The following is a 25,740-nucleotide window of genomic DNA, read 5'->3' on the forward strand; positions in this document are numbered from 1 at the left end:
CTCATAAGCGGATCTCTTGCGGTATTTCTTATTCGCATTAATTCGTTTACTACCGTTTAAAGGAAATCACGGACACTTAAAAATCCATCATCGATATATTTTATTTTCCGATAGATAATAAAGTATATATCGCAATAGTATTTTTTCCGCATCGAGGACAGCGTTCATTCATTTTCTTATGAGATGATATTCTTTAAGCAACTATTAAATCGAATGATAATTATTATCATGAAAAAAAAAAACACGTTTTTAACTGATTCCAGTCAGATATACAACGCAACGATATATACGCTTCTTTTTTTTTTTTATTTTTTCGATTTTATCCATTTTTTGTCGCTGCTGCTGATAGGCGATCACGCGATTAGCAAGTGACTGATCTAGTGCCTGATTGTGAATAATTATAGCCACGAGATTTTAGTTTGTCTCTGTCTTTAATCTGATCTATTTTAAATTTGTCTATAGAACGCTAAGTGGGCAGAGACATGAAAATGTGTGAATTCAGGCGGTGTAATTCATTTTGGTCCACTGGATCGGGCGTGTTTGTCTTGCACTCGACGCGCAGTTTTCTTGTTTTCGATGGACTTTTTTTTTTGCTGAAAAATAGGAAATCTCTCTTTTTTCGGTTTCACGGTCGCGACGTTTTTCTTTTCTTGCACTATTATTATTTTTTTTCTTTAGAAAAACATGGAAAAATGGTACACATGCAAACCGGAAACGCCGTGACAACGGTAGTAATCATATATGTATATTCGCGATAGTAGGACCTTATTTTTGTATGTACAACTTACAATCTTTTTTTTATGCTGTTACAAGTATTAATGTCATGGTAATAAACTGAATCTTCCAAAGGTAAACGCCTCGTACCTTTCTTTTTTTTTTTCATTTTTATATCAAATGCATTAAATGTATAATTATATACAAGCTCCTCAGTCTTGTGCGAAGTGTAAGACGATTTTAGGTTCTAGCACTTCTGCCTCGGTCTAAACTAATCGTTTACGAATATTATGTATCGAATCATTCCTTTCTGACAAACATTTCGTTTCTTTTCTTTTTTTTTCCCTCCCCTGTTCCGTTCTTTTTCATTCTTTACGCGATCGTAATTATTGTGTATCGAGCAAACGAGTCGAAAGATGATTCATTCCATTTCTCATAATATGATTCTGTTGTTTCATTATGAGCTGATGATATATACAAAATTCATTGAACAATACATAATGTTTAATTATCGTAATTTAGAAGCTTATTGGCCGTGCGTGGCAGTTTGTTGAACTTTCAAAATCATTCGGTCCGATCACAATTTCGATTCGATCGTTCAATCTCAATTCGACTCGCTTTTTTTTTCAACAATTTTCTATGGTTCGAAACGAAACGAACATAAAAATCTAAACTATGGGTACGTGTATATCTAACATAATGAAGAAAATATTATAGAAAAGAAAGATGCGGATTTACTTTTAACAGCGAAAGTTATTTTCACGACTTTTTTTTTTTTATATTTACCAGTACCAATAACGTATTTCTAAGGCTTAATCAAGGTTACTTATATCGTACAAGTCTCGTAGTATAACTTAGAATAAAATGGAGTTGTTGATCGCCATTAAATACGCGGACAGTGTAGGTCAGCGCATCGTTTCACAAGGCAAATATTCGAAACGTTATGTAGTCAAATCATTTCTGTCGTTTTTTTATCGTTTAAAACGTAGCAAAAAAATCATTAGCATTAAATGGTAGTAAATAATACTATTTGTAATATGTCAAGGTAGCCGTTATTAAGATAATTATCATCCTCACCATCCCTATATGTACGTAGTATTATTATCTTATGTATACATGAAAAAAAGCTCTAACTTACTAATTTTTTCCAAATGTAATGAGTATTATTGTACAAAACAAGAGTTTTGTATCCACGTTCATAACGACGTGCATACGACTCACACGCGTTGTTTGGATAATACAAGATTAATCCTTTATTTGATGATTTCATTTTTAAGCAACAATATTTTTTGTGCATTTTTCTGGTCGTTTTTTAAATTATACTATTATACACTAATAATTTTTTAAATTTTTAGCATGTATCAAATAAAGGATTAAAAATGTAGATCATCGTTTTTTGGGCGTAACAACAGATATATTCCGTACAATCCCCCTAATGTATTCGCTCATGCGTCGATCGTGAATTTTTATCAATATTTTTCATTGATATATTAACTTACAAAACTAATGAAATTTCGTTCTTAAACAAATACATTAATTAAAACTTATAAAAAAAAAATAAAGAAAATATTCGTTTTAAAAACTATTGTAAAATATTTATAACGCGTTCATTGTCTACATTTAAAATCCAAGTATCACATATTTTTACAAAATTCTTAATACCAATTTATCTAATACCAATTTATCTAGGACGCAAAAATCACGAAATTCTGAAAATTGAATCACCAATAAACGTGTTAAAATATTTCTCAAATTGCGAAATTTTTGTTGGACAACATCGTATAACATGGAATCAATATTATTATTTAATCTAAACTAACATTTTATTTGCTTATAAATCCCTTCACTAAACCTAATATCGAAGTATGTAACATTTAATTGATCGCAATATTTTATTCATAATTTTCCTTGCCTTTTCTTCAACAGTGGACGCGTGAACGAATCGCAATTTTTACAAGAAAATTACATCAGCTAATTTGTGTTCATAATATAGAAAGGCGCGGTTGGATGACTCGTTTCGTGTGCCTTTATCGATTTACATCTATGTATATGCCATCGTCTACGTCAACGTGATCCCAGCTACACTCTAACTAATATTAATTAGAGCTACGATACTATGTACAGAAAACGCATTGCATTGGCACAGCAAACATGTGCGCCTGGACTGCCATCCATTGTTTCGACGTATAGCGTACATTTTAACGCACGATCTAGGTATTACTCGTGTACTACTTAGATAGTTACTCATTTGTCATACTCTCGTATCTTATCGTAGTGTAAATATAAATCAAACACTTTTCAATTCGATAAATGTTTCCTATCGATTTTCTATTAGATGAAATAAGTTTTTTTTTTTTTTATAAATTAACGAGAATATGTCATTTTTCTTTTTAAAGTCGTTAAGAACATAGTAGTTTCTCGTGAATTCTAAGAAAATAAAGAATTATTTGAGAAACTACAATCCCTGATTGTCGAATTAGGACCATTTGAATAAAGTGATTTGACAAGTTATTAAACTTCAAAGTTTTTAATTTCAATCCTTTGATCAAAAAAAAGAATTGATCTAAAGAATTGAAAAGTAGAAGATTTAATTTTTGTTTTTGTTGCGTCTATTTTTAGAAATTTTAACAAAATTATGAAACTTGGAATTTTTATAATTTTTCAACAATATATAAATAGTCATAATTCGATAATTAGAGACTTTTTTTATATAATTAAATCTGAGTCCTCTTGCACAATAATTATAAAATATTATTTGTAATTTGTATCACACAAATAATCATAGTTCTATTCTGCAAGAAGACTAATATTTTTTATAAGTTGAGAATATTCTTTTTAAAAATAAATTGAGGACAGATAAAAATTAACTGATCCGTGTTCGCTTAACTCCAATCTTCAGCATTTGTCTTGATTAATTACAAAATACATAAATCAGGATGATGTCAGTTTCTTCTTGATATAAGTAGTTTCTTTATCAAACATTGTTTTTTATATTTATGACATATGAACCAAGGTCTATGTATTTATCATGTACATGCTAATCGTTTCTAAAGTATGAACAAAATAGTTAAGCACAATTTTGTTACGCAAATAATGAAAAATATACATTTTTATCATTTATAATTATTTAAAATTATTATCGAGATTATATTTTAATGCAATATTTCCCAATCGATATATCACGACACAATAGTATCGCAAAAGTTTTATTAAAGAAAACTATTTTATTCATTAATATTTATAAATATCATTGGAAAATGTGATTCATGATTGAGAAAAGTGAATCAATGCGATAATTAAAAATCATTATTGATTTTAAAGTATTATGTCTAACAAAATTAACTGGATCTTTTATTAATATTAAAAATTATAATAAAATAAATAAATTGATTTTGATTTAATTCTATTTTTTAAACAAATATAACAAGTATTAAAATGTATTATCATTTCAGGTAAAGAGAAATTTTTATTTTAAAAATTATGTTATTATATATATCGCAAAAATCGAAGTAATCTTAAAATATATAGTTAATCTAAAAAGATTGGGAGACATTGCCTTAATGGGTTTATCTAGTGATAATAATTTTAAGACAAATAATATAATAGATATTGATAATGTTTTACAAAAATGTAGATATTGCAAAATATAAATTACAGTACGTTTTAATTGATATTATAAAAATATCTATTTGTTACGATTATATGTTTAAAATTATAATGGAAAATGTTAATTGTAAAGCCTGATAAGTCCATATATCAAAGTAACATTTTTGTAATTTTTTTTCAATATATCAGGTCAAAATTTCAATAACATGAATAACGTTAAGATATTCAAGTAATATGATTCATATGTTGAGTGATTCATTTGCTATGAAAAAAATAAGAAAAAATGACATATAAAATTTATTTGTTCAAGATTTAATGTTTTAAAAAATTAAATTTATATTTTATTCTTAGTTATAGTTAACGATAAGATATAATTTTTATATGATACATATGATATCTATCTTATAATTTTTAATAAACTTATGATTTCTATTTCATTGGAATTTTTATCAAGTAGAGAAGTATTTATATAAATATTATATCAATTATATATCATTTGATAAAATATTTTAACTATCTACAATGTGATTTTATTGAAAATTGAATTATTTAAATAAAAAAGTTTTAATGTATAATTTTTTCTTATTTTTTTATGATTACATGAATCACATCACACTTGTACATAATTTTTTATGATATTTTTACATGTACAAAAATTATTTTTAAATTGAGGATTTATCTGTAAAAAGGATCTAGAAGATAAAATAGCGAATTAAATCAATTGCATTAGAATTTTCATTTTTAATTTCTTAAATATATCTTTAATGTAATAAAAACAATTAATAATAATTGTCAAATAAGAAAATATAAGATTATAAGATATAAAGATAAAAAAAATAAAAAATCATTATAAAAAAAGAAACAATAAATCTTCAAATCCTTTTTGTTTTATAAAGTTTCTCAATTAATTTTTAATATTCTCAATTAATTATTATTTATGTCATTCTATTTTCGAATTTATAATTAATTATAAAGGAATATCGATTCAATTTTCTTGAATTCAATGAATCTTTCTTCCAATTATTATTTCATTTTTATTCAAATCATCACGTAACATCAAAAAGGGAAGGGAATCATTACAATTACAATATATAACGAAGCTACATGATATTACAAAATAAAAAAAAACGCTACTTCACGCAGATTTCTTATTATTTAATTCTAAGAGAAATTAAAAATTACGCTTAACTTTGAAAAATAAGAAAAATACTTTCTAAAAAATGCATGATCAATAAAAAAAAAAAAAACGTAGGACTTGCCTGGCTTTACAATCTAACTTACATTAGATTCTTAATTTGTTCTTGATTCGCAAAGTTGTAATAGTAAAAATTATATCAGATAAATTCTTTGTTATCAGAACAAATTGTGAAGAAGAATATCGATTGATTGGGTTGAGAATCATAGTGATTCTTCTATTTTTCTTTAATTCTTCTTTACGCTCTTTATATCTTTTAATTAAAAGAATTTTTAATATTTTAAGAAAAATTAATATAGAATAGTTTTCCAAATTTTAATCTTCAATAATAATCAATCGTTAAGTTAAAAATAAAAAAAAGAATGTAAGTTTAATATGATATGATATCAAATGATTTCAAATATCAAAATATCATCTCTCTAATTTTCTAGCATTTCTTTTTTATTAATTTTTAAAATAAATTGAAGTATTTTAAATTCTTCTGCTTTTAAATAAATTTAAAAACTTCTATATCCTTTGTAGAAATTTACAATCACGTTTAATTTATTTCTTAAATCAAAGGATATCTCGAAGAAATTGATAAAAATTATCGAAATGTTAGATATAAATTATCGATTAAGAATTGTAAAAGTGGAATGAAAAAATTCTAATTTTCTTCAATATTTCGATAATATTATAAAATAATAAAAAAAATAACGATATCGAAAAAACACTATGATTCGCAATCCTTCCAATTGACGCGATTTTTAACCGCTATTTGTCAACCGGGTCGGCAGTCCCGGGGCTTCTACCTGGAATGTTGCATTTATTTTACCTAATTAATGCGATCTTTATTACGTTATATCCTAACGCTAGCGCGTGACGCGTTTCCGGTACCAGGTATGCAAGTGAATTTTCGGTGAATCTCTCATCGCCCGATCAATTCGACTTTCAAATCTCAGGAAATGTACAGAAAGAGAGAGAGGAAGAATCGAGGGGGCGTCTACTACGTCGTTCTACGGAAGGGAACGTCCCCTGTCGAATCGAATAACTCGAATAGTTCCAATTTATTCGAATCGTTTGAATACTTCGTCCATCGCGCGAGAATATCGTGGAATCCCTCGAAACTTTTCTAGAATGAGTACGACCGATTTTCTGAGTAAGATGGCTGCACTCCCTCCCTCTCTTGCGAATTCGTTTGCCAACCGGAAAACGGATTTCTTCCCTCGAACCGTGACGCAAACCGTGCGGAAGATTAGCATCGAATCGGGTTAACGTTCGTTCGAATCAGTTTCTGCTTTTGGAATTCGATTTTTCGTTGAGTCAATATTGGTATCTTGGTGTTTGTTGCATTTTATATAGCGATAGTTAAATTCATAGATCAAATTAAAATAGTTGATTTTTCGGCAATATTTTTGAAGATATAATTTAATTTGTAAATTTGTAACAGCTTACGTCCAAGTTCCTTTACGGATTTTAGGAATATATTGTGTATAACAAATTGATTTTATTGATTTATTATTGAAATTTTAATCATTCCAAATTGTAAATTGTTGAAAAATTCAATTACCAATTATACTTGATTTCCAAATAAAGTACATTCACCATGAAGACAATTCGACATGAATAATTGATACATCATCTCGATTTTGGAGAATGTAAAAAATTATGAATTATAAATTTTTTGATCGAATTGATATTTGTCAAAAATCGATTCATTTTTAACAAATTGCATTTATCAAATATGCAGAATACCACACAAATACCATCTTCGCGTCACGCATGACTTTCGTCGCGTTTTGAAGTCTCATCCCTTACATTTTTAGCGTGAAAAAAAAATCTCTCGATTCGAAATTTGAATATAATGGGTATGAACAATGAGATACACGATGCGAATTGGGATAGCGTGCAAGCGTTTCTGTCTTAAAAAATTAAATGAAACGAATTAAAAAAAAAAAAAAAAAAAAAAAGAAAAAGAGACGGAAAACATGATCGAACAGAATCTATGATGCAAATTCTTGAAATTTTGTAACATGTAGCGCGACGAAGTCAAGGTTTCAAATGGAGTAATAATATGTACAATTGTCCTTACAATACGTAACTCTAATAAAACGCTTTGTATACATGTACATCCATAATATTTATATATATATATATATTTATATGCCTCCTCGATTCGTCTAATTTAGAAATATTATAGCATATAACAATCTGCCAATAATATATATATATATATATATATAAAAATATTACACATATATATATAATTTTTAATTATATATATATATATAATTTCTCATTTCGACACAAGGTACCTAAGTTGGATGCTTTTTTTTTTTTTTGTATAATATAAACATCGTATTTGTAAAATATTTTTTTTTTTTTTTGCCGAACACTCGGTTGTTAATTGTTCCTCGTAAAACGTTAAACGAGAACACACCGCGATTGCTCGGCGGAATTTTAATTAGAAAAGATCGCGGACTTTCACAAAGACCGCCGAAAAAAGTATGTAATTAGCTGCCTCTCTTGTTTAGCGCATTTTTTTCTCCGTTTGTATAGTATATTTTTATCTATGCGGATTAAAAAAAAAATATATATATATATATATTTTTATTGTATGTATGTGTGTATATATATATATATATATGTATATGTAATAATGAAAATGCAATTATTTACGTATACAAATATTCACGCGCGCGCACACACGTACGTGTATACACGTATACGTAAATATTAATAATGCGTACCACTGCTGTCCGCGTGACGAGTAGCGTAACGAATGAAATTCTCGATCTTGCATTAAAATGATTTCAACGATAAAAAACAATTTCTACTTAATATTATGTACACGACTTTCTTCATTCTTCCACCACGCAACTTCAGACCATTCTCTACGTTGTTCCTTCAATCGTATTCAAACCGTGTATGTATATGTGTGTATTTGTGTGTGTGTGTGTGTGTGTGTATCTCTTTATTAATGATCATTTTAAAACGCGTATATTATGATCTCTCTTTATGTACGTACGTATGTATGTATCTTGTGTGTCAAGATTCCTCTTTATCCGATCATCGTTCATATCTCTCCTCTTCCGTTCTCTTTCTCGGAACGCTCAGTGACAATCAGTGGAAATCGATGTATTTTATTTAGAACTCGTCTTATTGTTCTTCGTTCTTCGAATTATTAGAATTGGCGCGGCAGTGTTGGTTAACGAGAGCGGCTGGACGTTTGTCCATCGATGTGAAGAATCGACGATGAAAAGAGTCTATTACCTATATTTTGTCTCCTTAAACAACAATCTAACGATCTAAAGATTCTAATCAATCTAAAAATTATTTCTTCTTAAACATCTCCTCAATCCATCCTTCCTCTGAATCTATAAAGCGCGATTAAAGCTAATGCTCGAGATCGTTCTCATCTCCTATATTTACACGCTAACTCGACGAAGAACTGGATAAATCGCTCTATTTTCGTGGTATCACGGTCACGTTCTCGATCTATATTCCCTTTGTTCTCTTTTCATTTTTTTGCCCGATATCTGGGACAAACGTTAGCCGCCGCTTCTTACAGGCACTCGATCCGCGGTTAAGCTGTAAAGGAAATACGCCCAGTGTTCGCTATTGTACCCAAGTAAGACCGATTTACGCCATTGTCAAAGGCATCTTGCCAAGATTCCTCTCCCTTCTTCTTTCGAACGGAGCTCCCTTTCGAACAGAGCTTTCTTCGTGAATACTTTGTCGTAGAGAACTGTCGTACACGCTACCAAGTTTTCGCTAAGGTGTCGGATAACATGCGGTACCGGCTCTAAGGAATACATACCAGCTGAAGCGAATCGCGCGAATGCGTTTATCCGAACCTGAAAAGTCGCCTTTTTCTCGATTTATTTATTTTATCTTGTTCGCTTGATTGATCTCCGCGAAATTCGCTGAAAAATCGTTCCTCTAATTTCTTTCTTATTCACGAGATTGAATTTTTTTGAAACTATACAATTCGTTTAGAATTATAATTTTCTTAAGGTAGGATTTTTGTCATCCGAACTTTTATTACCTTTATTAAATATTTTATTAAATATTTTTTTTTTTTTTTTACTAAATACTTTATTATTCGAATATTTTCTCTTCTACGAAGATATATTTTCTTTTGCTTTAAATTTGATTAGAGTATAGCGTAGCGATAGTATAATAATTTGTATATATACATGATTAAAATAGAATAAAATAATTTCTTTTCAGATGATTCGATAAATATATTTGTCAATTATGTTAATACTTTTAGTAAAGAGATAAAATAAAATTTAAGATATTATTTTTTTTCAATATTTCATGAAAAAAAGAACATTGATGCACGAGAGTAAAAACATGAATTCGAAATTACTAAAAATTCTTTCATATTATTTTTTTCCTACTTACACTAATAAATATTGTTGCGTATTTTTCTTAGAATGTATAAAAATTATTATCAGTTCGGATGCCGAAAATTTTACCTTGCATTTCTACATTTATAAAATTAAAATTGATCTTAACCTTAGAATTGTTATCTTACATGTTGGAATAAAATGATAATCGCATTCGAGCGATTCATTCGCGACGCAGCATTATTATATCTTAAGGATTAAAAATAAAAGAAGGAAAAAAAAAAAAAAAAGAGAGAAAAAGATACACCTCCACATCTCGCCCGTTAAACAGTTATAAATCGATTTATAACACGTCCCAGCCAAAAATACATAACTTCTCGAAGACGTTACAACGCGGTAAATGTTTCTTCCATATTTTCATTTCTTTTTTTTTTTTTTCTTTTTTTCATTTTAATAACCGTACTCGTGCCTCAAACACTACAATTCTCTCTTGCTAATAACCAATATACTCACAGCACGGCAATAAGTGCACAACAATACTTCGAATAAGTCTTACATAAGTCTCTATTATATCTCTCTCAATCTCTCTTTCTCTCTTTCGCTCTCGCTCGCTCTCTTTCTCACCCTTTTTTTTTTTCATATTCACCACTCCCCCCCCTCCCCCCTTCCTCTATCGAATATTTCATTTTTTTTTTTAAACGAAACGCATAAATGAGGCACTTGCCCGAATCTATACCGGCCGCATTCTCCCGTTCCTGTTTTTTTTTTTATAGATCAGAAATTTGCCAACAATTAATATACGGAAGGCACGCCTCGTCTCCCGCGAATGCTTTCGAAACGTCCCTCCACGAGATCACGTTTCTCAAACTTCAACCCCTTCTTTTAAATACCTCTTCTCTTTACAAAATCGTCTCCTCTTTACACTTCTTAACTTTTTATATTATATTCTCGTTAAACTATCATTGAACTATCCTCAACCTTGTCTCTAGGATCAAAGCGAATTTGATAGGAGCGTTTCATAGCAAGCGATTCTTTTTTTATTTTTTCTCTCTCGTAAAACGAATCTTGTTCGATAAGTTTTCTTTTCATCTTGTTTAGTTTATTTCCCTTGTTACTATTATATTACCCCGGTCGAGGGGCGAAAGTTCTTCACGGAGGGTAGTTTGAGAAACGTGGTGGCAAGACGCTTCGTCTACGTCCTTAAATCACCGCGGTTCTAAGCACCTAAGCAGGCCACTGCTACGAACACAGAACTCTCCTCAGATCGTATCACATTACACAGTTACGAGTCCGATCCTTTGTCCCATCGTCGTTGTTTGCTTTGTTTGATACTCCATCAATTTTTTTTTTTTTGTGTGTCCCTTCATTTCCCATGTATTCCCTCCATTGCCGTACTAGTGAGAAACGGAAAGGAAGAACTCGAAAATCGTTCGAATTCTGTACAAAAATTAGCTCAAGTTGTGTTGGAGCGTCCGACACGCGATGCCGCGCTTATATTTAAGACATTCGGAGAGAGCCTGAATTGTGAATTATTATCTTAAAAAAATAGTTCCAAAGTACGCGTGTGTCTCTGTTCTCGCGGTACATATATGTATATCAGACGATACGACACGTGACACCGGAAGCACGTGGCCTTGCAACGTACCGGTCGTTCTGTACACATGTGGTCGTATTGAACGACGACGAAAATGAAATCCGTGCCTCTCGAGTACACCACATCCTCGAGACATCTCAGGTAACGCCGACACTTAGGTATGCAATAATAATATCGTGGTCTTCCTTTGCGTGAACTCGCAAGGAACAAAAAGTTCTTCTCCCTTTAATCATCAGGAAGGACGATCATCGGATAGGGGAACGATCATCTATGTGAACCGTTCTCCAAGAAAGAACCAATCGACCAGTCACAGTTTCCTTCCAAGTAGTTGCCCGTCGATCTTCCAAGCTTCAATCGAGCATCTCCTTCCATTTCGTCGGCAGCCAAGACAACAGCGTTCAAGCGTAATTCCTTTTACGTTTTATCGCGCGTCACTCGATCGACCCAACGTTCTATCCTTCGTTTGAATCCGAAAGGGGACAGCCGTTGTCACTTGCGCGCCGTTTCGTACGTTAATCCACGGCGGAAGAACATGGAACTCGCCCCAACGCGTTTCTTTTGACAGCTGCTCGACCGCCTGAACAATCGATCCTCCCCGTCCGCCATCGAGCGCGATCTAGGTGGCGGGCTTCGTCTGGCGTCGTACTGGTTCGCAACGTACATGATCATGTCGTTGAAATTCGGCAGGAACTGTGGATTGAACAGGGAAAGGATCCTCTCGTTCAACTCTCTCGGGTCTCTGGTCGGAACCATGTAGTGATCCCGCGTGCCCGCCGACTCGTCCCCCCGATTAAAATCGTTGAGGGCGCGCTGACGATGCCCGCGGCAAAGATCGTCGAGGCTGTTCGCGCTGCTGCTGCTGTAATCTTGAAGCCCGTTCACCGGCTCCATTAACGCTGTTTCGGTGTACTCCCCACCGCTAGGAAACTGGTGATCGTATCTTCTCCCGTAATCGATGATCTTCGACATAGATCGTGAGTCGTAGGTCGCCGCCTCCCTGGGCGTGGCGAGGAACTCGAGCGATCTCCCCTCGCTGGCCACGCTCTCGTAAGCGTCCTCCTCGTGTCTTGCCAGCTGCTCACCGCCAACCATGCGACCGGCGACCCGATCGCCCTCCTCGTCAACGTTGTCCGGGTCTTCGTCGTCGTCGTCGTCGTTTCGATCGTCTGATTCCGCGAGGTCGGAGGAGGAAGAGGAGGAAGAAGATGAGCCGGAACCCGTTGGGTCCTGCGGCAAGCCTCAGACGGCCCTGTGTCGTCTTCTATATCATATGTACGTCTTCTTCACCTTCTGCACCGGCTTGTTCTCAGCCGACGAGTTCGCGTTCTTCCCGTTCGGATTTTTAGGGGGCACGTTCAGCACAAGGTTGATGGATTTGTTGTTGAACCCCGGGGACTCGGAGCTCTCCGTCAACCGGTTCAACTGTTGCCGCTGCTCCGATGGTTCCGGATAGGGTGCGCCCCGTAGCCTCTGGGAGAACCAGAAACCGGAAGCGAAGCCGGCTACCAGCGAGAAGAAGCAGGTCCCTATCAGGGCACCGGTCAGAGTCTGGGCGGAGTACACCACCGGTGTCGCGATCACGTCTGCAATAAAAGTTGAATCAGTGATCGGGCGGAGACAAGGTGTGTGTATTTGCTTCTTCATCTTGGCCACGGGATATTTCTTCGAGGAAATGGTAGGGAGGAGGAAAGGGAGAGGAAACAGATTTGCCGAGAAAGGGACGCGATTGTACGGTGTACGAGGTTGTATGGGCTTTTCTTTTTTTTTTTTTCGTAACTGATGGTACTATTGGATTCTGGAGACGATGAAACGAGAGAATTTAAAATATGAAGTTTCTGTGCGTGGCTTCGTTTCAGGGTATATGAATGTAAATCTATAATAAATTTTTGTTTGAATTATAAAATTGTCAAATTAACATGTAAAGTGAAATCATGCAACCTTAAATGATTTTTGTTGAAAAATTAAAATTATTATCATTTTGAGTATATTCTTTTAATCGTAGAATCATAAAAACAAAATATTCTTTCTTTGCAGTTTTATCTTTTCCATGTTCAATCAATGTTCGAAAATCGTTCCCTCGCGAACGAAGCCTCGTACAATGGTTCATTTCAATCCACAGATCCATCTCTCCTCTAATTATACCAAACAGTTACAAATCTCCCATAGAACGCTCGACAAGCGTACAAACCTTTCGATCCCTCATCATCTCGCATCAAATTAGCAACGAAGGAGCGATCGCCTTCATCCCTTTATCAGCTCATCGATGAAAATCACGCAATTAGCGTACAATTAGCGAATCAATCGATATATTACATATCAGGATGATATCCGTAAATTTCGCTTTTGACAACGTCAAAGCGCGTCGGAACGATCTCTCTGATTACGATCCCTCGTAAAATGGCCGAGCCGTTTGAACCACGGACGAAAGGCGCGATTCTATCTAACGTACGTGAATAGCCGATCAGTCCTATTCCCGCCTCTTCGAACAGCTTCTTCGAACGTTGGGTTCACCGTTACATTCGACACGAAGAAATCGAATCACGAAACTGGATCGCCAGCCGGAGGGTGTTGCACAGCCAGAGTAGCAATTCCCTCCTCGGCAGAAGCGCAATTTCATGGTTCGAGTCCCGTTCTCCCCACACTCTTTTCACACGTTTTCTTTCCCTTCTATTTTGGCTGTACATCTTAATAAAAAAAAAAACCAGGTGGCAGGCCGGTCGGTGCAACTAGTTACAGACAACAGAGTGAGTACGGTGCACAAAGTTAGGACACACTGTATACGTGAAACAGATACATATAGACGAGGAGAGCCGCAACAGTGTGACGCGAATGATTGAACCAGCTCGAACTGTTCGCACAGAATGGAATTGGTGATCGTGGTTGAGTTGGTATACAGGATAGTTTCCACGTTTCCTGATCGATGTATTTTAATAATGGTTATAGACAAGAGAAAATCGTAGATCGTTTGGAGCTTTTTTTTTCTATTAAAAAATTATAGCTAAAATATGCATAATTCGTATTACACTTACTTCTTATACAAGGAAAATAAATACACGTTTATACATGTTTATAATGACACACAAAAGCAATAAATTTATATTCACACTTTCCATTATAACATCTATAAAGAGACAATAAATTGTATCATAACTCTTTCTACACGATTTTATTCTATCTTAATCGATCACCAACTTTTCCTATCGCGATATTACTCGCCATTTAGATACCGGTTATACATCATCCTCTCGAAAGAAACGTTGTACAACAAATTCTGTTAACGTCAGATCTAACGATACATCGGGGGACGAAGCATCGTTCATTACAACTTTTTAATAACGCTTCAAACGATCTGCAACGTTTACACAACAATTTTTAATCTCATTTATAGCCATATAGAACGCGCATAAAAGAAAGTTTGGTCAGGAAAAACTACTATCAGGATATCCTGTATACCTATCGGATGATTGAAAGCGTGTGGGGAGGGGGGAAATGGAAACGTGTGATCGAGAGACTAATGAACAAAAGAAACGGAGGGAGGAAAAAAAAAAAAATGTGTCGGTGACATGAGATGTGGGTGGACCATCTGGATATTGCGCAAATGATTACCTTGAGGCTCGTTAGCTCGTGGCTGCGTACGACCGTACTGATTTTCTCGATCCAGCTCGATGACGATTTCATTGTCCCGTTCATCGGGCAGCTCGCCTCGCCCGTTTTCGGGCAGAACCGCTGGTTGCACGGGCTTCGCCATCTCTGAAGCAACATTTCACTGATTTGATGACGGGGGCACAGATGGCAAGTCGAGTTTAAGGTAGACAGAAAAAAAAAAAAAAAAGTAGAAATGATATTCCGAGCGTTAAAAAGTAAATGATTGTATACAATGTTGATCTCGTTTTCAATAGTTGACCATGTATCGAGCCGAATTTGCATGCGACTGAAAAATACCAGATTGCCAGAGAGACGTATGCAAATCTAAGTCACGTGATCATGATTCGACGAAACTGTGATATGGTGATGAAGGGAAGGGAGACTTCGATTTGCATCGACTTCTGCAACATTTATTCCGCATTAACTGCCAACTTTTCTCATTTATATCGTTCACCCAATATCGGCGAATTGTTTTTTCCTTTTTCAAATTTAAATACATCCTTAAATGATTACGTTGGCAGATAATTATCGAGTTAAAATTAGCAAGTGCGTATAATAATTAATATTAATCACCGAAACCATTGTTATTTAATAATATCCACGCCAATATGTATCTCGCTTATAAGACTGAAATGATGAAAAAAAAAAATGAATTTTACTGTCGATCCATTAATATATATATATATATATATATATTACTACTAATACAATTTTATTCTTCATTTCGTGAAATGCTACTTCAAACAATGCTTCTTCTAAAAAAAAAAAAGAAAAAAAAAGCATCTCATCAAACGTATACACAGGCGTGAATCAATCGATATTATTAATTGGTATACTTGTATATCGTGTTTCATGAACAGTTAGTGACATGGAAAAAAGACGATTCGCTTGGGCACGATCGTATTAGCCATTAAAAAAAAGGAGGCCAAAATGATTTCGTAACTCCGTTTGGTATTTGCCATTGAGTATATTACTCGGGTTGCTCGATGGTGGAACGAGTAACAACACGCGATGTGGGCACACAAGGTGGGCAGGGAAGCGAGGCTGTTAAACAATGTGGCAAAGATAGAGAGCGTATGCGGCAAGCGTTAGTATAGGTGACGGTGAAAGGGTTTAAGCGGTTTGCAGCAAAACGTAAGTAGTCGTCACGGTCGAAGGAGGGACCATCGGGGGGGGGGGGGGGGGGGAAAGATAGTGTGCGCTTTTACTGATCCCGATGCTCGATACGAGGATCCGTTTCACTGTCACTGTTTACGACTTTTGTCGCCGTGCAGTGGCTGGACATATTTAATCACGCCGTAATTTTATTTTATACGATGAGTTGAAAGGAAATTTTGTTGCGTATACGAATAAATTTCATTTGATTCTTTTTATTTCTACTTCAATATATTATTTTATAATTTAATAAAAATGTAAGGTTAAATTGTAAATAGTGTCTGAAATTATATCATGAATCGATTGCTGTCGAATTGAGTTGAAAAGTTTATTAATAATTCCAGCGAAAAATTGTATCTTCGGTAAAGGATATTGGTACAGTTTTAAAAAACTGAAAACAAAAATTGTTTTCTTTCCTAATTAATAGTTTGCTTTTTAAATTATTTGGTGTATTTAAAAGAAAGAAGATAGATTGAAAGAATATAGAATATAGATAATAATGTACATATATCGCGATTCTTTATTTTTAAGTAATTTCAAGGAATTATAATTTAATGATAATTTCAAGAAAATATAAAAGATTTTTATCATGGGTTTGTATGATTCCTTTAAAAATTTTCTAAAAAAAACTTGTACAGGAAATTTTTAATGCGTTTCAAAAATTCGATATTGATAGATGATGTATATCGCAAGTTTAAATGCAAAAGATTCATATTTTCCATTCTACGTAAGTTATACTATAAACTAAATATAATATCTATTATAATATTTTATTTTGAGCATAATATTTCTGCAAATATAAAATAAATAAAAATAAGAAGAAAAAAAAGATAATATCTAATACTATTCGAAATTCTTTGTGCCATTTTGATTAATATAAAAAGAACTTGGCAATATTTTCGAATGCGTTACGTGCAAAGCGTCTTAAAAGAATAAAAGCATTCAAAAAGAATAAAGCATCGGATAGAAATCTACAATTTCAGTCACTACTGTGTCGAATAAAAGTGTAAAGAAAGAATCATGAGCGTTATGACAAAGCTAGAAATACCAAAAGCTTGGAAACGTCGTGTGAAACTTAAACGACGTAATATAATAACCATAATTAACAGCTGCAATTCCTCATCTCCTCCTACAGAGCTTCAAAACAGAGAAATGTCCTTTCGAAGATGAACGATTCGATCACGATCATCCGTGGATATTTTCAATATTTCCTTTATTACGGTATCAGATTAATTTTTCATTTCTTTTTTTTTTTTTTTCAGAGTTAAAAAAGATGGCAAAGGGAAAACGCTATTAATATGCTTATTTGCTACAATTCTGTGTTTCTTCTTACAAAGCTTCAAAGGATTAAAAATGTCTTTTTTTGAAGACGAACGATTCGATCGCGATATCGTTTACGCATATTTTCAATATAATTGTATTTCACAAGTTAAAGAGATCTTTATCGTCTTATGACAAAGGGATATGTGTGACGTGTAGCGAAAATTAATTTCTCATCAATTGTGGAACGATATTAAAATATTTCGCATAATCCTTTTTATCTTTCGTACAGAAGTGGAAAATTCTTTGCATTCAATAAATCTTTGCAAGAATTTTACTCACTGTTCTACAAAGTATAATAAAAATGAAGCTCCTCCTCAATTCCAAAACGATATTAAAAATACTTTATGCAATATTGTTTACCCATTCCCTGTTTTTATTTTTCTCCTTTTCTTCTTTGTAAATATAGAAATAAAGAAATTTTCCCCGTGAAAATCAAGCTCTCGTCAATTATAAAACAAGCTATTAAAAATGCAACCCGCTCATCGCGTACGTAATTTCCATTTTTCCATTTTAATACACGGAACAGAACAGAAAATTTTCCATTCGTTGGCCAAGTTGTACGAGATCTCCCCTCCCTTTTTGCTCTCTGTTCGACGATAAAAATTCGAAGCACCGTTCGTTGTACTGGTTCCCTACGATTAATGCTTGTTACTCGGACAATCTGCGAGCATTGCACGGTGGAACGATGGAATAAGGCCCGTACAGTTAGAAATTATTCCGTCGCGGGTTTATCGGGAGCACGTCTGCGCTCTAAGAAAATTATACGTGTCTCAATGATAAGCGCGCCGTGTGCACCTTGTTCTTGCATTTGCGGGCGAAATGTTGGCAAATCGTGCTCACGCTGAAATTTGTTCTCTTGGGGAAATTGCTCTTTCGCATTTCTATTTAACACGGTTATCGCGTACCGTGTCGAATTTGAGGCTTTATGATACGAGGCGACATTTATCGTTATCGTTGTGTGATAATAAATCCTGAACACTCTGAGAAATTAGACAATCTTGTCTTTGATTAGAACGTTCTTTTTCCTTTTTTTTTTTTATTATAACGTATGAATATCGGAATTTTTTTTTAAATTACACATGCATTAACTTTTAAGTAAAGTTGAAAGGCTCTTTCTCTCTGTGCTTCGAGATTTAATTTATTTTTTTTAACAGAAACTCTTTTCTCAAAGAAAACTTTATTATCTGCATATACGTTTTGGATATGATATTTTAAATAAAGAGAATATTAAGAATTAATCTTGTATGAAACGATAATCTTAATTAACATCGACAGTATTTATTTTCTTGTGTATGTGCTTGTTTGATCAATTTCAAATATAAAAAAAATGTGCTTCAAAGAATTTGATTACTATTCAAGGGAGAGATGATGTTTTTAAAATTATAAAGATTATACAAGTTAATTTCGAAATTCCAAATTAGATTCTTGTAGGATTCGAGTATGTAATACTTCTAAGTTACATTTGAAAGAATCCAATCTTGTAACATCAATAGAGAACCTTGAAAGACAAGAAATTACATATCATATTACATGCAATGTAGTTTTGATTTCACTTGTAGTTCTATTATAACTGTAGTTAACTATTATAACCATGAAATACCATATACAAAGATATCGTATTACTGTGATAATTATATGTTTGCATAAAATAAAAAAATAATTCTTGATCGAATTACTCATAAAAGGATCGAATCTTATTTAAGTTGCGAAACTATTTCTAACATTTTTCAAAATACTTGTAAAGTATTTTAACTTTTCTTCCAATTATACATATTGGAGAATGATTGAGAAATCTTGTATATTATAAAAACTTATGAATAATAATTTTTCCACTGTTCATTTTTCTATACTTCTATATAAAAATTCTTACCAATTTTAATCTTACATTAATCTTTCATTAAGAATAATTAAAACAATTAAAAAATCGTATCTATAATTAAATCTTCAAAAACGATTCCAAAAAAAAAAAAAANAAAAAAAAAAAATAGAAAAACGACAACCGACACCTTCACAAGCAATTTCACTTTCTGGAACACGGAAACATGTAGTCTCTTTCCAACGAATAATCAACCAGCCACTAGTACAGCAAACTCGATTAAAATTAATCTATCGTTCCTGCGCGGATTTAAGAAACGATCGTAACCAGTTAGCGCAACAAGTACCACCCGTTTCGTCTCGTGATTTTCTCCCTTGTTTGACTTTCGCCTTGATGGCATGCGCCACCAACATTTCCGAGATTGCTTCTTTTTGCGCGTTTACCTGTAACAAGATCAACCGATTTTCCTCTCCACGAGTTTTAAAGCGCAGCTTTTCCTGCGAATTCGTCTCTCTGGATATAATTCATAGGGATATAATAAAACGGCAGTAGGTCAAAAGATCAGAAGACAAGCGTGCGCACTTTGCATCGACATGCGATCGGTTACGTGGCAAGAGGTAAGAGGATCGAAACCGCCACGGGGTTATTTTAATGGGCTGTGATTAACGCGCTTTAACTCCGTGCATTGCGTGATCGTTCCAAGACTGACGGGATTTATGGACCGTTTAATTCCATTCCTAGATTTTGATAACGTTAGACTATTTATTCGAGCGAATTTCTTATTTTTCTCGATATCGCGGCAACTTGTTATTGTGAGAGCAATTGCAACTTGTGTGTATCGCATTTTCGCGATCAATTAATTGCTACACGAGGCGAGGGTTTTTTTTTCTTGCATCGGAATATAAAAATAATTATTTGCATATACGAGACGTGGTATTTATTCGAATACGAGTCTCTTTTTTTTTCTTTTTTTCCTCGCCGTCGTATGGTGAAATTGTCATTGCAATTTTCGCGATCAATTGCTGCAAACGGTAGATTTTCGCAGGCGAAATTTTATCATTTATTTTTCTTTGATCATCGTGATAAGTTGTTATTGTAAAAATAATCGAATATATATTTTCTGTATTTAATTAATTGGTATCCAGCAAGATTTTATCCCGCAGAATAATTGTATTGGAGTGATGATAAATAATATTTGCACACGTGATATTATTATTTTATTTTAAAAAGTATATAGAATAAGATTTCTCGAATAATGAAACAATTGATTTAAAGATTTCGTTATTGTTAATTGAAATTGTCAAAACTCAAATATTTTAACAACGAAAATGAAATTTATGATTCAATTTATTTTATTGCTATCGATGCAAAATATTTTTCAATCAAATTAATTCAATAATAAATCTATCCAAGCCTCCTATCTCATTTACAACAAAATCAAGAAATCTTCACCACTTAAAAAAATTAAAATTATAATTTATCATCAAATTTCGAGAAAAATTATTTTCTAAATTATAAATTTAGTTAAATAATCTTTTACCAATGAATCTCTACTTACAAATCATTTTAACTGAACCAGGGACAGAATCATCGACCCACGATCATCTAAAACAGACGCCATTTCGCCGAACAGACGTAAAAATCTTAAACTGGCGTCTGATTCACCGGCTATTCATGCCAGGAGACAACACGAAGCTTTCGAATTACCAGTGAATTTCGCCATTTTAATACGGCACTGTGACTCACCACCAATCTACGCCTCGTAGAACGCCGTTAAAACCGAGCATTGTCCTATTTAGTGGCTGTTTCTAGTACAGTTACTGGAAAAAATCCGCTTTATTAGAGATCAAGCGTGCCGAATGGCAAAGAGCAGAGGGCTACGTACGATCTCTCTGTGCGATGTTTGCACGAGTAAAAGCGCGACTTTCGTTTCTTCAATTTCTCTTTGCAACGTACTTGTGCCCAAGACACGAAATTGCAAGTAGTGAAACGGCCGAGTTTGGCGTGATCGAAGGTCAGGTTAACTCCTCCGTTAGAGGATGATTGCTTGCAAGATGCGAAGCAGATGTATAACTGTGCTTTTGTACAAATTGTTTCTGATTGTGTAACGAGAATGGCGTTGGTTTCACACGAACAAGATATAATATCGTATAAGGAAGAAATGTATAGAGAACAAGAATAAAAATAAAATTTACTGTGCGAAACAATCTTATGTAATATGAAAGAGATAAAAAAAAAAAAGGAGTAAAAGCAATGAATGAGAAAAAAAATATTAGTTGATCAATCTTTTTAATATTTATATTTAATCGTCATTTGTTGAGCAATATTCGTCAAGTATAAAAGCATATATGTGGTTGTATTATATTTATAAAATTTTATTTTTAGAGAGAAGACAAAAGAAAATTTGTATAATTTATAATTAACCATAGTTCAAGTTGATGCTAATAAAGAAACGCCGTTTGATTTGTCGAAGTTCGAGAAATTAATGCAAATATTTTTTAACTAAAGAAAGAAAAAAGAATCATTTATATCTTATCTTTAAAAAAAATATACGATGCCACGTATCGAGTAGCCAGCCCTTTCAAAAATCATTCCAGTCGATCCTCTCGGAAGATCACGATCTACAAACAAGCGTAAGTCCATACCGCAAATCGGGCAAAGAGCACCCTCTAATCACCGCCACGTTTCCCATCCGATCGTATAGAAAATCGATTTCCCCGTTTGACGCAACCGCTTCTGGCCTGTGCTCATTGTGATCCTCTGGAGCACTTTTAGCCGCGGTGAACGGCCAAGTAACGCTCGTTAGGAGCGTATCGGGCTACGTAAACCGACGCATAAATTCCAATTTATCCTGCGGGCCAGGTTGTACACCTCCTCACGCTGTTGCACGCCGTGTCGAATACCATAAATCGATTCCAGGATACATTTGCATCGGGCCACGCCGATAACCGTGCGCTATCTCGTCTACGTATCTTCTAGTAGTACGGTGTCCGATCGAAAGAAGTGTATCATCAGTTCAACGTTGCTCGCTACCGGCTCTATTCGACGGTTGAATCATCGATCGAGGAGGATGTATCGCGAGAAAAAAAAAAAAAAAAAAAGAAAAATCCGCGATGAACGGCCAACGGTTCGAGGAAGAAGGGGAAAAGGCGGCTTCTCTGGTAGGAAAGGAAAAATGAGAGGGAAGAAAAAATCGGTGGATCGAAATGGCCGTCGGAGTAACTAAGTAGCCGGTTATGGCCGGCCAAGGTAGGGAATCGCGTTTATGAACGGTTACGATGCACCTTGTGCAACGTGCGCCTTCGTCCTATGTGATGCGAATTTGATTACGACGGAAAATTGATGGAGTCTGATAAAATGGTGAAATATGAATATGCTGAAGTTTATAAGAGTGCGAGTTTATACTGGTAAAATGGAAGTATGAAGCGGTATTTGTACGAGAAATAATACCGTTATCTCGGATAGATGTTTCTTTGTAGATCATTTTTAGAATTTTACAAATTCTTTCATTGTGTATTTTTTGATTTATCGGGAATGATTGGTACATAAGTGATATGAATTTTTAAAGTTTCGTATATTATTTCTTTATACTTTTGGTTTTTTTTTTTTTCATTCTTTTTTATTTTTAAAAGAAATATGGAAATTCGTTACCCAGATTTTACGAATTCTTTTTTTTGTACTTTTTATTTTTATTTTTCTTTTTATTTTTAGAAAAAGAAGAAGACAGCGATAATTGATATTCTGGAAGGGTAGAGTGTATCATTGAAAGGATGAACTTTTAAATTGTTCAGGAGATTAACGCAAGAATTTCCCCGGTTTAATAGACAAATTCCTTAGAAAAATTCCAGTGAAATGGCTGAAAATTTTCATATATTGAACGAAGAGTAGAAGCAGTGTTTAATGTATTTTACACATATTTCTCAAATTTGTCACTAATAGTAAACTTATTATGTTACATTTATATTTATATAAAATGATTTTTAGTATTTCTTTTTTTAAATACATTATTTATTTTTTGTCATATTCTTTTAAAAAAGTTCCATAAAAGTTAATTAAAACAAATTCATTTAATTCAAAGAATTTTTTTTACCAAAATGTTTTTCTTTTTCGTTCTCACTTTTATCTGATGGAATTTCTAATTTTAGCTATAGAACGTAATTTTCAAGTTTAGGAAATTTTCTCAAGTGTACGAAAGTTTTTGAAGAAAAAGAGTAAGTAAAAAAAAAAGTAATTAAATTATGTTAGTTATTCCTATCTTTAAGTAAACTAAATTTCACAATTTAAATATTATTAAGTAATATTTTTAAGTATATAAGAAAAAACTTTTGATTAATTTGTCATTACATTAAATTGTATGAATAAAACATGAAATTTATTATTTTATCTTTTTCTTTTTTTCGAAACAGTGAAAGTTTTTAAATAACGATTTTTGAAAAATATTTTATACGATAAATATTTTAAATAACGTTAATCTTTCAAAAAATTGTAAATTAATAATTATATTTTATACTGTTATATCGTTAAAGTAATCTCTTCATCAAAATTGATTTAAATTATTTCAAATAAAGAAAAAAAAAAAAATATAACGAATAAAAGGAATTAAAATTTTAATAAAGTCCAATAACACATATGTTATATAATGCAATCTAATGTATATTAAGTTCTTAAAATTTTTGCAGGATATATTAAGTGTGTGCGAAAGTAACGTCAGTTTTTAGGTATGAAATCGTGCTATTATCTAGCTAAAATAATTTTTCCCATTATGCACAACTTTTTATAATTTCCGGCTAGAATTTTACAGCTAAAATGATTCTTCTTTTAAGGCCACCGACCCATTTTCTTCTGCATTTTAAAATTCTTTTTTTAAAGGAACTAAGTTTTATGGATCAAAATACATGGAAATTCAAAAATACAATAGAAAAAAATATAAGGGATAAAACTAGTAATTTCTGTATTATTGTAATCTTATAATCTTCTTAAAATATCTTAAAAAGACTTTTCTGTTTTTCAATCAATAACAAGTGAAAAATTAAAATCAATTCAAGTCAAATTAATTTTTTAAAATTTTTTTACTCAATTTAAATTTCATCACTTAATTTAATTATGAGACATTGAACCAAGAAATATTATTAGAAATGCTAGAAATCATTTAAAAATAAAATAATGAAAGAATAAAAATATTCTTTTTTTTGAATTGTGCTATTATTATTTCTTAGAGATTTACAATAACTCTTCTCAAAGATTTCTTAAATGTAAAAATTACAATCTATAAAGAGAAATTATTTATTGCATCAAACAAAAAAAAACGATATTAATATTTTTGCAAGAAGCGATGAAATTTGCAATAAATAAATTTTGAAATTTGAGATGAAGTCTGGAAATTTATGACGTCTCAAAGACATCGTTTTATAATAAAGAATAAATCTTCGCGAATTATTTAAGTACCATCTGTATAAATTTGCCAACATTTTTCCCGAAATGCTAATTAAAACTTTCTTCAATCGCTTCATGATTTACGAAGCACTAGTTATACCGCATTCATAACTGTATTTACAATCAGTTACAAGGTAAAAGTTGAAAATTTCTTCTAGGAAGCGTGCTCCATTCGTGCTAACGACGCTCTCTTCTTTGTCGAGATCTCTCCGAGAGGAGAGGCTGTGAAATCAATCAAGAAGCGTGATGGACCAATTTTCACAGATAGCTCTTTTTTTTTTTCTATCATTTTTCTCTCGGCGTGAATACGAAAAAGCATTGTATTTAAGTATTTAAGGCGAGCTATTGTCATGATCTTTGGATACAAAAAATTTCTAAATGATTTTATAGTTGTGATCTATTGTGTATTATCTCTTCAGTTTCCAGTCAAAAAGTTTTAATTGATGTCACAAAAGAATGGCACTTAAACTTTTTGAAAGATATATACAGAAACTTTTTATTATTAATTATTATTTATTAATTAATTTAGACTGTTATTATTATTATTTTTTTGTTATCATTAAAACTTATTCAAATAAGAAAAAAATTTTTATTTAGAAATTGTTTAATTTCAACAGGAAAATCTTTTTTTTTTTTTTCAATTTAAGAATTAAATAGTATGTTTGATTGTATTGATTTTATTGTAAAATCTATATCAGTTAAGAAAGAAATATTGAAGGATATATGTTGAATACTTATTTAAGTTAGGTTTTACCATGTTGCGAAAAAACTTTTAAGTCTCAGTGTCGTCAATGAAATGAAGTTTTAATCCACAGCGAATTAAGTTTTTGTTTTGTTTCAAGTGGTTTGTGTTTGTGTAACTACTTTCGAAAGTATTAGGATGTAAATTAAGCTATATTTTTTTTTTTTTTTTTTTTTTTTTTTT

General features: G+C 32.5%; 2 protein-coding genes across 2 annotated transcripts in view; both read right to left on the reverse strand.

Annotated features, from left to right (window-relative positions):
• Nucleotides 1-9,792: 9,792 nt before the first annotated feature.
• On the reverse strand, nucleotides 9,793-12,682 carry LOC122712742. The gene has a single exon (XM_043932589.1). The coding sequence runs from the start codon at nucleotides 12,533-12,535 to the stop codon at nucleotides 11,933-11,935; it is 603 nt and encodes a 200-aa protein (XP_043788524.1). The 5' UTR covers nucleotides 12,536-12,682; the 3' UTR covers nucleotides 9,793-11,932.
• Nucleotides 12,683-12,703: 21 nt separating this feature from the next.
• The window catches only part of LOC122712740 (semaphorin-1A-like), a 41,595-nt gene continuing 28,558 nt past the window's right edge, over nucleotides 12,704-25,740 (reverse strand). Inside the window, exons 8-9 of the mRNA XM_043932588.1 lie at nucleotides 15,050-15,193; nucleotides 12,704-13,026 (exon numbers count right to left, since the gene is read on the reverse strand). Of these exons, the coding sequence (XP_043788523.1) occupies nucleotides 12,710-13,026; nucleotides 15,050-15,193 (461 nt within the window). The 3' untranslated portion in view covers nucleotides 12,704-12,709. The remainder of the gene's footprint in view (nucleotides 13,027-15,049; nucleotides 15,194-25,740) is intronic.

This window comes from Apis laboriosa, unplaced genomic scaffold, assembly GCF_014066325.1.
Source record: "Apis laboriosa isolate Shangri-la unplaced genomic scaffold, ASM1406632v1 scaffold20_cov151, whole genome shotgun sequence".
Lineage (NCBI taxonomy): Eukaryota > Metazoa > Arthropoda > Insecta > Hymenoptera > Apidae > Apis > Apis laboriosa.